Raw genomic sequence first — 17,922 nt, 5'->3', positions numbered from 1 at the left:
TACACCAGTATGAATACATCCATTCTGTTCCTTATCAAACCTATCCTGTTTCTATAATAAACACTCCAGTTCTGAGAGAAAATTTCCACATCCATAATATCACTTCTTAGCCATGATTCAATTCCTATGACAATAGCTGCTAAATATATATCTATTGAATTACTCAATTTATTCCTTGTCTTACAGTTTTACACCAACAACTTTGTCACCCTTGTTTGATTTCCAGCTCTCTGTAGTCTCATCACCACTCCCTAGTTGTTACTTCCTACAACCCTTCTAAACAATCCTCCTAACGTATACGCAGCACTGTGGTTCAAATAAAGGCCCATGGGCACAGATCACAATCTCATAACCAGTTATTAGGATCTACAAAGCTCACACTCAGTTTCCCACATACCCACTCCATGTTCTGATTTAAATCCCCATCACAATTAGATTCTCGTAACTTTTTACATATTGTATTAAATCTATATATTCACATATTCTTTTGATTTCTTCATCATCCACTGAACTTGTAGGTATATAGACCTGTACTATTATGGTGGGCATTGGTTTGGTGTCTATCTGGACAGCGATAATCCTTCCCTATACTGGTCATAGTAACTTACCCATTGCCTTACTTTCTTATTCATTATTAAACCTACTCCTGTATTTCTCCTGTTTGATTTTGTGTTGATAATTCTGTAGTTGCCTGACAAAAAATCCTGCTCTTCCTGCCAACGTACTTCTCTTAAACCAACGACATCTAACTTTAGTCTATCCATTTCCCTTTTCAGTTTGATTCTCTTATTATTATTAAAGAATATCAACAAAAACAAAAGTAGACAAGAGAAGTAGACAATGCAGAAGTATTCAGAAGGAGGAAAATACAGTTTTCTTAATGTCAGCAGTCAATAATTAATATTTTCTGAAGTATTGCACCTTTTGTAAATTAAATTAAAATCAAATCAAAGGAAAGAAATGCTGTATACTACACAAGGACTACTCAACAGTAAAGCAAGCAAGATATTAACAAATAAGATAACTACACTATGGCATTACTCAGGCATATCCTAATTATAAAATATTAGGAATAGGGAGGTAATTGAAACTATACAAATGTAGTTTAAAATAAATATGTAGACAGATGATGATGATTATTATTATTATTATTATTGTTGTTATTAATATCATCATCATCATAATCATTTTAACTTGCTATGCTCTAACAGAAATGGAAACTGTTTTTAAGTTAATTGCTGAAATACAGATTAGATTACACAACGTTTACACACCATCAAAAGAAGCAAGGTAGTAGAATCTGGAAAAATAACTACATTATAATTCTCAGCTGCACTTACGCAAATTGTAATTACAACAGGTTAACTGAAGAAGTAGAACTCAAAATTAATTACTTAATTGACAGATAATTATTTTTGTACTATGCGCTAACAGTAATTAAAACTACCCTTAATTTTTGAAATATCAAAAGTACGAGGGAAGATGTCTGAAACAATGACTCAATAACTTCTCTCGAGGCTATTCCAAAGACTTTTACTACAAATATCTAAATATACAAATCAGCTAATTCACTTAAGCGTATAAACAGGAAAATATTTGAGTATAAAGAGTAACAGTAATCGCCAACAATATAAAATCGTTAAATATCTTGTCAGTGAAATACCATACATTTTCTTGAAGTATTTTTTATTGTCTTATTGTCTTTAACTTAACTTACATTGCTTCTGGTACCATATTGTTTATTTCAAGAAATTATTTCTTTCACGTTGAGTGCAACAGATCTTAAAGTACACAAAATATCTGTTTAGTATGGTACCTGTATAAATTACATGGAGAAATTGCTTAAAGTAAAACTCTGTATAATAACCAGTCTTTAGGCACTTCTAGCTACTAGACAAAGGAAACGAATGGACATCGACTTGGAATTTTACAGTACCGATGCAAAGCAAGACAGATCATGGACAAATGCTAATGAAGAACAAAGACACACAATCACAAGACTAGCCATTCATGGCTACCACCACAAGTATTCCACCTACCAAACGGGAATTGCATATGTTCGCTCTGTGAAAAGTGCTGCGAAAAATACCATATTGTGTTATGTTCAAAAAGGACCAAAAGCATCACACAAATTAGCAAAGAATAATTTCAAATTTGATGTAATCATATTGTATATGCCCTTTCGGGTGCTTTTCCTATTATATCTATCTATCTATTATATCTATATATATAATATTCCATCAACAAAACTGTGGAAATTTAAACAAACTAAAAATGGAATATTATTTCTCATTTCCCCCAACCTAAATACGAAACAAAGTAACCTAACCTATGTAGCCTACAGTACAGCATAATCCACTGAACACAAACAGAACTACTCAACATAAAATGTTAAAAGAAGTCTTTAATCTTGATTACTTCCTACAGGTTGTCCTGGTATTCGATGGCTAAATATTTAGCTACTGTTCATCTAGGTACAGTACGTAAATAGTGTTAAAATATAATGTGCTCAAAGTGTCCACGTATGTGGCCTGTATGCATTCAGGGGATAAGGATTAATCAGTATAGATATTGTACATTTTTTACTCTTTTCCTTTCAGGGCTACAAGCCCACTGTTGAAAGACATTGCAGAAAGAGCTAGGGGAAGACTTAGAGGTATGTATGGCAACAACTAAAAAGTTCTCTAAAATATTTTCACTCAATATAATAATATACCAGGCCCTGAGATGCAAAAGGGACATTAATTGATCATGTGTACACCAGTATCTGTCTGTCTGTCTGTCTGTCTGTCTGTCTGTCATCTGCATTTTGGGCTGTTGCCTACGTGACATATTCCCTATCAGTTTGTTACCTAGTCTTAAATTATTATCATATTATCCTCAAGTCGAAAACATACAAATTGACACATAATGTACAAGTCAGTTTGAAGTATACAATACATTTCATGTGAGATGTTCATGCCCAGTATTTTGCAATGTCCAATGCACTCGGAGTGGCTTGTAGGAGATCATTCACCGGGCGAGTTGGCCGTGCAGTTGGGGGCGCAGAGCTATGAGCTTGCATCCGGGTGATAGTGGGTTCGAACTCCACTGTTGGCAGCCCTGAAGATGGTTTTCTGTGGTTTTCCATTTTTGCACCAGGCAAATGCTGGGGCTGTACCTTAATTAAGGCCATGGCCACTTTCTTCCCACTCCTAGGCCCTTTATATCCCATCATTGCCATAAGAGCTACCTGTGTCAGTGCGACGTAAAGCAAATGGTAATAATGAAGGAGCTCCTCCTCCATGCAGTGATTTCAAGGGACATCGAAATTAATCAAACATTTCCCTTGATAAGTCATTCCATTCCCTATTTTCCTGTAAATGAATATTTGCCTTAATTTGTCCTCTTGAATTCCAATGTTATCAGTCGGTCAGTCGGTCATGATCTACATTTAGGGCAGTCGCCCAGGTAGCAGATTCCCTATCTGTTGTTTTCCTAGCCTTTTCTTAACCCTCCACCGGGCATGTTGGCGCACTCCTTCACGGGGTGTGTGGAGGGGATGAGCACCATTTTCTTGTTAGCCCGCAAAGGTACTGTCCTCCTTGCTTGAATCAACTAGCTGATCATCTTGCAAGTTGTTTAGAATTTCGCGGATAGCCTCATCATCAGTTAGCACCAACATGAAAAAATAACTACTATAAGTATGATATTCCTAATTCACCACCGAGTTGAAGGTTACAGAGAGATAGCTCAAACATGTTTTCCTCTACATAATGAAAAGCAGAACAGATTTATAATAAGTCCATAGAAATGGCAAGAATTTCAAATGTGTTTGATTAACAAGCTTATAAATATTAAATATGAATCAAAGAGTATTGCCACAAAATTTATCAGTGATAGAAATAAACATAAAGACAACAAAGTAACAAAGATACTAGGATAGTTTTACTTACATGATCAGGCACGTGGCGCACTCAGTGACAGTGAATTTTCTGATGCAGAGAATGATGAAGTTCAGTTTAGTGACCACCAAACTGACTCAGAACAGAGTTGTGACGATAACGATGATGATGTTGGTGAGGCTGTATCAAGTTTATATTTTGTAGGAAAAGACAAGGAAACAAAATGGAGGAAAACTGATTTCTCTACTGCATGCAAGACTAAACACAAAAACATTTTAAAGAAGAAATTGCCCACTCCAGTTCAAAGGTACAAAGCCTGATACACAGGGCCATTGACAAGGAACTAACAACAATGATAAAAGCAATATATGATAACCAAGGTACGTAGAATACAAGGTAGGGATCATGAGAGAGGTGCACAGTAGCAAAGCAGAGCTGTGACGTCACGCAGGACCCTCGCGTTGAATCTGCTCTGAATGAGGTGGAGGTAGTTCGAATAAGAATTGCTGTACACGCAGATGCTAGGTGCTAATAATACATGATATTAACATATCTGTGGTTTATAAGAAACCATGTGTGTTTATTTTATGAGATAAAACGTAAAAAGCAGTAATACTGTACACTTTTCAGTATGCTTTGTCATGCCATTGCAGGCTGCACAAATCATAGCAGGCACACGAAGGAACGAAACATACACTTTCATGTATTCCCTAAAGCCACTGACCTAAATAAATGGTGACAGAAGTAATCAAATCATTATCGAAAGCTATCTTTCTCAGCTTTGAGGGTTCGGAAGGCTTTATGACCATCCTCCTCCGACAGCTGTGACGCGAAAGGTGAGATCATTGCTTCTTAGCCTCAATGTTTCTGAGGCGATAAGAAATTCTATCTGTTCTCCGGAAGATCATGGAACATTACGCCAAAATATGTTACATGCTACTGATGAACTCTATTAAACTCGCATATCATGTGCCAGTCTGTGAAACCAAGGATCGTGATGAGATGCTTGGAGACTTTACTGGCTATATAGCTTTTAGGGTAAAGAAGAAGAACCTCATTATAGAAAGCAATTACGGAGAGAAAACAGGTCAAACTACAAAGGGTAGAAATTCGATTATTATTATTATTATTATTTTTTTTTTTTTTTGCAAGTTGCTTTACGTCGCACCGACACAGATAGGTCTTATGGCGACGATGGGACAGTAAAGGGCTAGGAGTGAGAAGGAACCGTCCATGGCCTTAATTAAGGTACAGCCCCAGCATTTGCTTGGTGTGTAAATGGGAAACCACGGAAAACCATCTTCAGGGCTGCCTATGGCGTATGCATATATATCACGCATTTCGAGTATGCATGGACTTGAAAGTTATTTAAAGGTTGTTCAAAGCCTGATGGAATTGTACACGATTCATTGGAAGCGGGTTCTTACTAGTAGAAAAGTTGGCTATCAGACTGAGCGTTCCATCTGAACTGCATCCTACTGCCATCTGTGAGCACAGCGTGAAGTTCAGCGCTGCTCTGCCAATTATCGATCGAGTTCGACAATATGTGCGTAGTTGTTTTGTTTTCTTCTAATTGTTGTTGGAGATCGTGAAGCCAAACTGTTGGAACTTGATCGTGGATACTTGTTTTTTTTAAAGAAACCCGATCAATAAGATGAAGACGAGCGAGATGTGGTTGATTTTCGACCCTGGTTAAATTTGTGGCCAACCGGCCACAAATTCTAGTTGGATTTGTGGTTTGTTTATCAACTTATATTTGCTTCCGAGAAATTGTAAGTACCCTGCATGATGAAATCTGCATGAATACCCTTTCTCACCGAGGTATCTCCACAATCCTCAAGATTTTTGGTTTGGACTGAACAAGTTAAAAAAGTGAATTGCGAGTATGTTTTAAACTACGGTTATCAAGAGGAATTTCTTTATCACGCGGTAGCCTTTACTCTGGCGTTAATAAGATGTAATTTTGTTAAAATCGGGACTCAGATTTCTTATGTTTTGGTAAATTTTCATTTCAAAACTTCTTGTAACAGATAGTTAAGCGTTATTTCGGTGGATCACAGATGAAAATCGGTAAGTTGGAGTTGTTTGGTCGATGTCTATCTGATAATGTTTTGAAGCCATGCTTTAATCGCAACACGTGATTCGTTTCTATGGGAACTGTTGTAAACAAAGATGGTTTCCGTGTGTTGAAAAAAAACAGCTGATGGCTGTCGATTGTATCTTTGATCCGGTGTGTGGACTCGTATTGTACTCCAGTTTACTATTCTAAAATTGAAATATGTCTTCCTTTCCATTATTTAATTTAATTACTATTGGGTTCTATTTCGCCTAATCTTGGTAACATTTATTTGCCACTTCAGTTATTTCTGTGAATTATACTAGACGTGTCGAGAAACAAGCCTCAACTTACCGTTAATTATTCCATTACTGCTCTACTAATTAAATTGATTAATTTGGTTTTCAAGGATTGTGATCTCAAGGTTTATTTCTTATATTTTCAAGGGTCGACCCAAGTTATTTTATCTTTTCTTTTAATGTGATGATAATTTTCTTCTTTTCTTTTAATCATCGAATTGTAAGTTCGAAAGTTATTACTGTCCTTTGAGAATTGAAGTCCAGGTCCATTAAAGTTGGTTTAAATTTTTAATCTGTCTTTCCTTTATAGTTAGTATATTCTCTTGGGTTTTGATTCACATAGCCTCTGGCACCGAGTGTCCGTTTTTCATGCCTTTTCTTCTTTAGACATCGTGGTAAGTATTTCATTTCCGTTGTTTTCTTGTAAGGTCCAGTGTTGCCAACTACTACTGATTTGGAAGTTTTGGAGACACCAAGGTAGAGTTGGTTGTTATACTGTTGTGTTGTAACAGTATTTGGAACCACGCTCTGCTACCAAATACTGTTACAAGGCAATTTATTATGTTGTATATGAAACCAGTGCTAAGAATGTTAATATACAGCCTCATTAATTTATATGGTCTATTTAATGTTAACGTAGAATTTGTCAGTTCCTGGCACTTGGAGGAGAACATGTACTGTACTGTTTGTTTCGTGGACAGTTTTCTAACATTTGCTGTTTGTGTTGTTGACAGTGTACATAGTTTCCCAATATTGCTAGTAACAACGGACATATTTCTTGCAGTCATCAAGCTTTAATGTTCGAGTCTGTAACAGTTAGAGCCCCTTGTTATTGTTATCATAGATGTTGAGAACATGAACATATGGAAAGGCCATTCCACTGCGATCACAGTCTTAGCATTGTTACAACCTTTTATACAAATCGAAATATTTCAGAAACGCTGCTGGATTCACCCTGTATTTGATCTCCTATTATTAATCTACTGTAATAGAGAAGTGGAATGCCTTTTGTGAGGTGATGTTAAAATATCAATGAAGTTCTCTTATCTCTGACTTGTGGCTAAAACAGAATAGCATACAGCTGTGTATTAGCCTACCTCATACAGAAGACAAGGCGCTGAGGGTTCACGTTGATGTCATCGACGGCCAAGCGTGGTGGGGAGACCTGCGCGTGATCCGTACCTCTTACTCTAACTACCTTGTATGATAACTGTTACAGCTGTGTGAAGACAAGTGTGGATAGAACAGAATTGTTTGGTATTGACAATGGGCTGAAACAAGGGAGTGTGTTTGTAACTTTTACTGTTCATAATAGTGGTTGATGACATAAAGGCAGCAGGGGAAGATTATAGAAGGGAAAGAATGAATGTAGTGATGTTGTTTGTGATCAGGGGAGAAGATAATGAGGAGGTTCAGCAACAGCTAAATGTACTGAATAGTAGAAGGACTGAGCAATAGGGACTGAGGATCAACGTGGAGAAAAGCAAGACAGTGGCAATGAATAGAAGAAGCAATGAAGGAAAAGGAGCTATCAAAATTGGAGACAAGGAACTGGAAATTGTTGAACTCTTTAAAAACTTGAAGTGAGCTGACAGAAAATGGTAGACTGGGTATGGAAATTAGTAGAAGGATACAACTGGAGAGTGCATTTGACTACCAATACAGAGATAAATGTGTACCAATGAAGGCTAAAGACGTAATGCACAGGAGATATTACTTATCTATAATGACATATGCAGCAGAAACCTGGACAGTGATAAGAGTAGAGTACAGGCAGCTGAAATGAGGAGTACAGTATATTGAAGACAAAGAGAATAGAGTGAGAAATGAAGACATATGAAAAGAGGTGAATGTGAAAAAGTTAAATGACAAACAGGAACAGTACAGATTGAGATTGTCAAGCAGATAAAAGAAGAATGACTGCCAAGACAAGCACTGAGAAGACAGATGACAAGGAAGAGAGGCCGAGGGAGATCAAGATTAAGATGGATGGACTCTGTGACAAACAGCATAGGACAATGGAACCTGGACTGGAAGACAGTGCTGGATGAGGAATGGTGGAGAGACAGGACAAAGTGGACAGGAGAGAATTGTTGACCCTGATGGATGGCTGGGAGAGAGGAATATACATTCAGGTGGTCTTCACTTGAACTGCGATGGTACATGTGTAGTCCCTGCCGTGTAAGCCTGTTAATACCGAATGTAGTGATGTATAGTTATTTTCTAACTGTTGGGTTCAATACGTTGTTGTTAACCATACAGTTTAGGGACTCTACTTGCCAATACGACATCTTACCTTACTGTTAATCTTGCAGGTTGACACTACATAGTCATGATTTTTTCGTGACTTGCGAAATTATGCGTACTAATACATATTGCCGCTGAAAATCACTAGTGCTACATTTGCAGGAATAAGTGAAGTATATCTTCTTCTTCTTCTTCTTCTTCTTCTTCTTCTTCTTCTTCTCCTCCTTCCTTTTTTTTTTGCAGGAGTGTAAATCTTTTTGGATAATACTAGATGAATAGAATTTTGACATGTTTGAATAATCCATTTAATAACATAGTTGGTGTTAAATGAAAAACGCAGCATTTTACTAACCCGCGAGTGGTCACTATGGGAATTGTAACAAGAGTGGTTGCACATGAGACTTTCTCTCATTTAAAATAAAATTCATTTAAAATAAATATATCGTCCTCAATTTTTCGGGGAGCAGGAGTGAATTTAACTACTGAAATGAGACGCAAAGTCTCCATTATACATTTTAGACTTAAAAATGAAATGATTAGCCGTATATTACAGAAAAGTTACCACTTAATGGAAATTAGTCATCAGTTCAGTGACATGTCAATACGTACGATTCACAAGAGTGCCAGGCTGATGTGTCAAGCAGTTAACTCTTTGAGTGGCAACCTAGGGCAGGAATAATATCCCCGAGAGGGGCAAGAGAATTAAAATTTTGTTTTTTTGTTTGGTTTAATATTTTATGTTCAAATATATGAACGCACATGGCAAAAATGACAAAGCATTCATGTTTTCACATGTAACAACAGTAATATGTTGGGATTTAAAGTGGTTACACACTGTAACCACTGCCCCTGTAGCCTATCAGAATTTATTAGTATGCAACTAAGGTCTTAAAACAAACAGAACTTCTGTTGGTGCGTGCACTGAGGAAATTAAATTAACTGCCTTCTTGTCTTTCCACCTGTACACACAAATACCACTACCACTCATGCTGTAATCAGACTCTCCCCTATTCATATTTTTATCATCTTTAAGCTTTGGGAGACCTTTTCTACTTGGATTGATTGTTCCACATGCAAAAAGCCTTTTCCTTTCAATAGTCTCAACAGTTCATGTGAAGTAAAATAATTATCCATGAATGCAATATGATTTCTCACTTCCATTTCACTTAACAAATCCGATAATACTCTTTGTCCAAGTCTTGCTTCAGTTTTCTTCTTCCCTATTTTGCCTGTATACACTTGGAATTTTAAATTATAGTATGACTCATCACACAACATCCAGATCTTGTAACCTCTCTTCACAGGATTGTCTCTCATGTATTGCTTCAACGAAGATCTACCTTGAAATTTCACCATGGCTTCATCAATCACAACTTTACAGTGAGGCTTATAACAAGCAATAAAAGACTGTGATAGGGAATCGATCAAAGGACAAATTTTATAGAGTTTGTCATAGTTGGTGTTCTCTCTACTCAGCTGAACTGCATTATCATTTATATGGAGATGGCCGAGTAGAAAGCTGAGAAGCGTTTCACAGGCATAAGTCTTGACACATAATCATCTTGAAGATATGGCTCACTGGACCAATAATCCCTGTAACTGGGTTTTCTAGTAATGCCCATATACAAATTTATTCCTAAGAACACATATTTCATTAGCTGTGGTAGGGGCAAATGGTTTTCCCAACTGAGTACAATACAGATTTGTCTGAAACACAATGTGGTCAATAAGCTCATCAGGATAAAAACTGTGAGAATAATACGTATGGGGTTGGTAAATCAATTTCTTTTATATGACCGCTTACACCTGCATTTTCTGTGAACGGTGGAACCGAATGGACACAGTTATCTTTGCTCCAGATTGGTGTGTGTAATAACGAACCAGGTAGTGTTACTGAGGAAGGACTTCGTTCTTTTATATTTTCTTCTACACTCTCGCTCTCACTTATCATCATAGGAACTGAATTTATTGTGGGAATATCAGCAGAATTAAATGTAAGATCAGAGTCACTGTCATCATCATCACCATCATCACTAACACCACTCTTTCCACCAGAAGGTATTTCTTCAGTCAGAGAATCCCCAATCTTCTTATCACTCAAACCATGCTTTCTTCCAGACATTCTTATCCAAATGTACGTGCAGATCACTGAAACCCAACAAAAGTTTATATAAGGTTATATAAGAAACTCTGTATCATGGACAGAGGTTACATGTTGTAACCACTGAAGAAAGCGGCAAGAAAAACAAAACTGTCATTCATTTCACTTTGATGTTGAAATTATGATGAAATGAACTCACCGTTAGTTTATTAAAGTCAATGTATTAATGTTGCAAAAAATGCAACAAAATGGCGGGAAGGTTGCAGACAGGTGATTCACGTAGGTTGAGTTCCTTTGGAACACGTGCCAGCTGGAGTAAGTAAATCCTGTACACTGCTGCCATCTCTTTGGTCCTTCTCGGAAGTTTGTTATGTGGTTATGAAAGAATGCAGCTGCCCATGAGGAGGAAAAAGACAAATAGAAGGTGGTTACAGTCTATGACCACTGCTCTATTTGTTGCCAGTTTAGGTGGTTTCATACTGTGCGTACGGCCCTTCATAGAGTTAAGAGGCTGATTCTATGAGCCAAAGTTGGCTGGTTTGATTCTGGCTTGGTCTAGTGGTATTTGAAAGTGCTCAGATACATCAGCCGTAGATTTACTGTTATGTAAAAGAACTCCTGGGGGACAAAATTCCGACACCTCCGCATCTGCGGAAACAGTAAAAAGTAATTATTGGGACATAAAACCAGTAACATATTAATATAGAACTTTCTGACTGATGCAATACAAATGCAACAGTAAAGTATAATAGGTCTTCTCTCTAACATTTGAGTTAGCTGGATTTTGTAACAGAGCTTATTACGCAGCATTTTTCCTTGACTCAATTTTTGAAGACTAATTTATCAGTAACTGAAAATGGAAAATGTTTTGCACATGACTTAAGTCAAATACTAATGTCTACAACAGGAGAAAGTTTCCCTCTCGAGTTCAATATAACACCAGCGCTACTGGTTGCGCGATGAGGGAGCCTTGTGATACAATTCCTTTAGTTTTGCCAGTTGCCACCTTTTCAATACAATAAAAGTATATTATAAACTTACATATTTATTATGATGTTTGAAATATACTTTTATTGTATTGAAAAGGTGGCAATTGGCAAAACTAAAGGAATTGTATCACAAGTAGATCTTCAATACGGACAAGGAAAATGAAGTTTATAACCTGCAATGAGTTAGCCTCTCGCACAGGGCGCATGAATTCATACGAATCTTTGTTCCAACTAGAGGAGGGGATGCTTACCCTTCAAATGTGAATGGCCTTACTCACAACAGTTATCAATTCAGCTAGAAGAGGGAACAGTCAACTCCTTTGCATCACTGAGAAGTAAACTCACAATACAAAATAACGTGAGAGAAAATCTCATATAGCGACCACTCGCGGGTTAATATCGTTTTGTTTCATCCATTTCGTATGTATAGTCTTCAACTAGGATGTATAAGAAGCAACAAAAATTTGCAAGTACTCCTCCAAAAAGGAAAGCAGTGTTACCTCCTCTATAGAGATCAGTTCACTTGAAATGGAAGGACATTTTTTTGATCAACCTAACCTAACTTTGTCTTGTAACAACTTTAGTACGGTTTGCAGATTTACCCTTTTTGTATGCTTATTGACTTACGGTATATGAACATATATTTGCTTGTGTGCATTATTATAGCCTGGTGTCACTTCAGTCCGACATGTTATAGCAAATATCAAGAAGGGAGCTGAATTATTTGCACTAGGCAAACACCGAAGAATACGATTATAGTAATGCTTATATTGAAATAGAGTGAGGGTAAGGGAGAGAGTGTTTATTTCCTTCATTCCTCACTGAGTTTGGAAATCGACCTAATTATGAATATTTTGACTGATTATTAACTTGGATAAGGGAACCTCCATTATTGACACTTATATTGAGGTTAGTTTGTTGATGTTTGTCTTATGATTTCAATATATAACCAGTCAAATTGGCAGCAGTGATGAGCGATTAGAAAATAAGATAATAGGGTGGCGATATTTTCTTTTTAGTGTATAGCCGTATGTGCCGAATACGCTAGTTAACTTGGGGGATATTTTTAGAACAGTTATAAGGAGATTCATTCAGGTTAACGGGGTGGACTAGGGAGTAGTGACCGGGCGAGTTGGCCGTGCCGTTTGGGGCCGCGCAGCTATGAGCTTGCATTTGGGACATAATGGGTTCAAAGCCCATTGTCGGCCACGGCCGCTTCCTTCCCACCCCTAGCCCTTTGCTATCCCATCATCACCGTAAGCCCAGTCTGGGTTGGTGCGACATAAAGCAACTTGTAAAAAGAAAAAAGAAAGGGAATAGTGATGACAGTATAGGAAGCAGGAATGAAGCAAGGATGACGTAAAATTGTGTTGAAGTGTAGAAGTACTGTAGGGAAAAGAATAGAACGAAGTAATTTAATACATATACATTTACCAGATATTCTAATAGGAATTGAATCACGGCTGTGAAATGATATTATGGGTGCAGAAATGTTACCATGGAACTGGAGTATTTGTCAAAGACAGGTTAGGAAAGGTAGGAAAGGTAGTATTCCTACTGGTGAAAGAAGCTACAAAAATGTTTGAAGTGAAGAACATGATGTAGATGTAAGGTTCACCTCTAAAGATAATAGGCAACTTGCTGCTTTTGGGGTGTACAGACCTTGCAAGGCTGGCAATGATGTTGATGTGGAATTACTGCTGCGTCCCAAGTGAACCAGCATGCCTGAACATTGGTGGAAAGTAGCTGCGGAGTTATATAACTTTGCACATTCTATATGATTGTCCCATCAATGATGGGTATTGCAGCCAGTTATTTTATAAGATAATCAGCTATGTAGGGAACAACACAGAAAGGAATGTTATTATAGACGTTATCTCAATTTACCAAATGTCAACTGGAAACGAAATGAAAATGACAGAAAGCATGAGCAACAAATGGTGAATAAATTAATATGGGAAGCACTCCAATGAAGCTTCAACTTTCTACAAAAACTAGGAAACTTGTAGAGCGAGTGAACCTGTAAAATAATTAACTTGTCATTTTCACTAGGCTGGCAGTGCTGTGTTTTCCTGAACAAAAGATGAGTCAATTTTCTTATCATTCAACAGTTTTAAATTCTTATGATGATTGCTTTGTATCATGTAAATAAGGTTAAAGTCTCATTAAATTACATTTTAAGTTAATATTTTTATTCTAATACGAAGTGTATTAAGTGAGTGGCTGTGTGATTTGCTTGTTGTTTGATGATGCTTGTTGTTTTAAGGGGCCTAACATCGAAGGCCATCGGCCCTGTGTGATTTGGATCATGTAGCTGGTCCAACCAACATCATCAAATGCCTTTTCTAGATCTAAGAACGTCATGTACATGGGCTTGTTCTTCTTAATTCAACCCTCTAAGATCAAACGCAGAGTCAGGACAGCATTTTCCTGGTGTGAAAATGGAAAACCATGGAAAACTATCTTCAGGGCTGCCGACAATGGGAATTGAACCCACCATCTTCCGAATGCAAGCTGACAGCTACATGATCCAAATCACACAGCTTGCATTCGGAAGATGGTGGGTTCAATTCCCATTGTCGGCAGCCCTGAAGATAGTTTTCCATGGTTTTCCATTTTCACACCAGGAAAATGCTGTCCTGACTCTGCGTTTGATCTTAGAGGGTTGAATTAAGAAGAACAAGCCCATGTACATGACGTTCTTAGATCTAGAAAAGGCATTTGATGATGTTGGTTGGACCAAGCTATTTAAGATTCTGAAGGTGATTAGGATTTGATACTGAGAAATAAGAACTATCTGCAGTCTATATAAAAATCAGTCAGCAGTGATAAGAATAAAGGCTTTGAAAAAGGAAGCACAAATCCAGAAAGGAGTAAGGCAAGGCAGCCGTTTGTCCCCCTCCTTTTCAATGTTTATATAGAACAGGCAGTAAAGGAAATCAAGGAGGAATTTGGAAAGGGAATTACAATCCAAGGAGAGGTAATCAAAACCCTGAGATTTGCCGATGATATTGTTATTTTATCTGAGACTGCAGAAGATCTGGAAAAACTGTTGAATGGTATGGTCGAAGTCTTGGGTAAGGAGTACAAGATGAAAAGAAGTAAGTCCAAACCAAAAGTAGTGGAGTGCAATCAAACAAAGTCAGGTGATGCAGGAAATAATAGATTAGGAAATGAAATATTAGAGAAAGTAGATGAAAATTGTTACTTGGGTAGTAAAATAACTAATGATGGCAGAAGTAAGGAGGATATAAAATGCACACTAGCACAAGCACAGAAGAGCTTTTTTAAGAAAAGAAATTTCCTCACTTTGAAGCTTGATATAGGAATTAGAAAGATGTTTTAAGATGTTTTTGAAGACGTTCGTCTGGAGCATCGCATTGTATGGAAGTGAAACAGGGTCAATAACTAGCTCAGAAAGAAGGAGAATAGAAGCTTTTGAAATGTGATGTTACAGAAGAACGCTGAAGGTTAGATTGATAGATCTAATCACAGGTGAAAAGATACCGACCGAATCGAATTGGTGAGAGATCAGTTGGGCTAAATTTGACGAGAAGAAGAGATAAAATGATAGGATACATCTTAAGACACCCAGACTTTGTTTAGTTGGTGTTTGAGGGAGGTCTGGACGGTAAGAGCAGTAGGGGTAGATCTAGGTATGAATATGACGAGCCTATTAGAGAAATGAAAAGGATAACACAGTAGGCTTTCATGAAGAGCTGCATCAAACTACTTTATGGACTGATGACTCAAACAACACAACACAACAACATTATTCATTCATGTAATTTTGGCCAACTTAGGACCATGTTGTTCCTTTCCAGTCGACATCTTCCCTGTTCACACAAGTATGAAGGGTGAGTTTTCCACATAATCAATATTTTACAAAATGTTTAGTATTATTTACATTAAAACGGTACCAGTTTTGACCTGTAAATAGGACATCATCAGCTGTTGGTGAACCTGCTTAATAGCGATTGTACGTAATAAAAACATTACTAAAAAATACTTAAACAAGAATGCCTTATTCTAATATAATACTAATGTTAAGAGGTATACATATGGTACAATTATAGGGTTATAGGGTTTTGACTTGTTAGATTCCACAACACTATCTACAAACAAAAAGGCCTTCCCATGGGTTCACCAGCTTCAGGAATATTAGCTGAGATCTACATAGACCACTTAGAACACTCAGAAATTAGCAAAATTAACAATATATCATTCCGGTGCAGATTTGCAGATGGTATCTTTGTTGTTATAGACTGCAGGTTTACAAACAAAAACAACATATTTGAACAGTTAAACAAAATAGATCCACATATAAAATTTACAGTGGAAACATAAAGATCATACTTTGAATTATCTTGATTTATTCGTCACTAAAACTGAAGACCACTTGATGTAGAAAATCTATAGAAAACCTACACAAACCTCCAATACTATAAAAATAGATTCCATTCACCCTAATGCACACAAAACAGCAGCATACTGCAGTACGATATACAGAGCTTTCAACATACCCCTGTTCCAGGAAGAATTAAATAAAGGACTAAACCTAATTCACGAAATAGCAGAGCACAACGGATACAATAGAAACATGATAAGCAATATCATTCACAAAATAAAACATCAACCGAAATCCAAATTAAGTAGAAACAACAAACCTAAGAAAGACTACGCACTTTTTACCTTTAGCAACATTTACATCCACCTCATAACTAATATTTCAAAAGACACAATCTAAGAATGGCTTACAGGACCACACGTAATAATGCTTCCATTTTACATAACACTAAATCTGTCAATGAAAACAACAAATACAGCCACTCAGGAGTATACCACATAAAATGCAATGGGCAGATGTTTTTCAGTTCGCTACAATGAACATATAAATGCCACTAAATATAATCGCTTTTCATCCATAGGGCAACATGTCGAGGAACACAAGCATAAGTTCACTAATATTGAGAATGACATGGAAATTTTAAATATGAACCCCACAGGCCCATTGCTCAATATAATGGAAGATTTTTATATCAATATGGACCACTACACTAATCCCAACCTCAACTTCAATGAAATCACAGATAAAACAAACATTCTCTTCAACATAGCCATTCCCATTCTAAAAAACACATTTAAAAAAGAATCAACAGACACAAACCCACAAACAACCCAAAAGACACACCCCACTCCACCCCACCACCCTCCAGAGGCTGCTTCTCCCTCCCCACCACCTCTCAATCTGAACACTATGACAGCCACATGACGTTACACGCTACAGTGTGCAGCACACTCCCGACTGTACTTAAGGACATATCCAGCCCACACGTAACACACACTCTATAGCACACAAACCATTTAGCAGGCACTCTCCGTCAGTTATTCTAATTCCTACTTCCTTTTTCTTTCTCCGACTTTTGAATTTACCTGAGCGTAAATACAAGTATGAAGAGGGGAGCTCTATCAACCTACTTTCTTTAATTTCAATATGTTAACATAGCATGATATGCCTCAACAAGGTTCCTGAAAACTAGCATGTATCAGCAACAACGTAGACTATGAACATAGTACCTGTTAAATCAGCTACAGAACCTCAGTCTACTGAACGCAATGTTCCCTGCAAAATTGAGGCCCAACAATGCACCTCCAAAACCTCAGTGACCCTTTATTCTATACCCTATTTTTAACCTCAGCTTTACAGTTTTTTGTAATATGTGGCATTCATGGAACTCCAGCATGCCAAAACCCTTCATTGTACCATACGAATATGTACTGTATCTTGTTTCACGTAATGTTGGCAACAGCTTAGACATTTGAATGGGACTCCAACAAGTCAAAACCCTATAATTGTACCAAATGTATATAACTTAACATTAGTATTATATTAGAATAAGACATTCTTGTTTAAGTAGTTTTTAGTAATGTTTTTATTATGTACAATCGCTATTAAGCAGGTTCACCAACAGCTGATGATGACCTATTTACAGGTCAAAACCGGTACTATTTTAATGTAAATTGTTACGGAGTTATCCGTAGAAGTCAGAGGTGAAAGAAGGTGCGGGCTGGAATGGGTCTAACTACAAGTTTGAAAGATGAATTAAAATTTCAACAAAGGTTATATTTTCAAAACTTAACAATGGTGACATAGAATTTAGAGCGTACAACAAATAACAACCAGTTAAATCAGGTACAAGGCAACTTTACAAATTCTGGGCTACGAGCCCCAAAGTCTGAGCTCACAGCTCACATCCACAAATTACCAAAGGGCAGAAAACCCCTTCATTACATGGAGCTCTTGCTCCCGCATAGTAATACCAAGCCTCCTAGAGGCGCCTTCCAA

The 17,922-nt window shown here is 37.2% G+C and overlaps 1 protein-coding gene across 1 annotated transcript in view; it reads left to right on the top strand.

Annotated features, from left to right (window-relative positions):
* LOC136875916 (trichohyalin) overlaps window positions 1-17,922 on the top strand; it is a 292,525-nt gene that overhangs the window by 117,703 nt on the left and 156,900 nt on the right. Inside the window, exon 8 of the mRNA XM_067149535.2 lies at window positions 2,601-2,656. Coding sequence (XP_067005636.2) covers window positions 2,601-2,656 — 56 coding nt within the window. The remainder of the gene's footprint in view (window positions 1-2,600; window positions 2,657-17,922) is intronic.

This window comes from Anabrus simplex, chromosome 6 (assembly GCF_040414725.1).
Source record: "Anabrus simplex isolate iqAnaSimp1 chromosome 6, ASM4041472v1, whole genome shotgun sequence".
Classification (NCBI taxonomy): Eukaryota; Metazoa; Arthropoda; class Insecta; order Orthoptera; family Tettigoniidae; genus Anabrus; species Anabrus simplex.
Note: the sequence above shows the minus strand (reverse complement) of the source record. Positions and strands in the feature narration are given on the sequence as shown.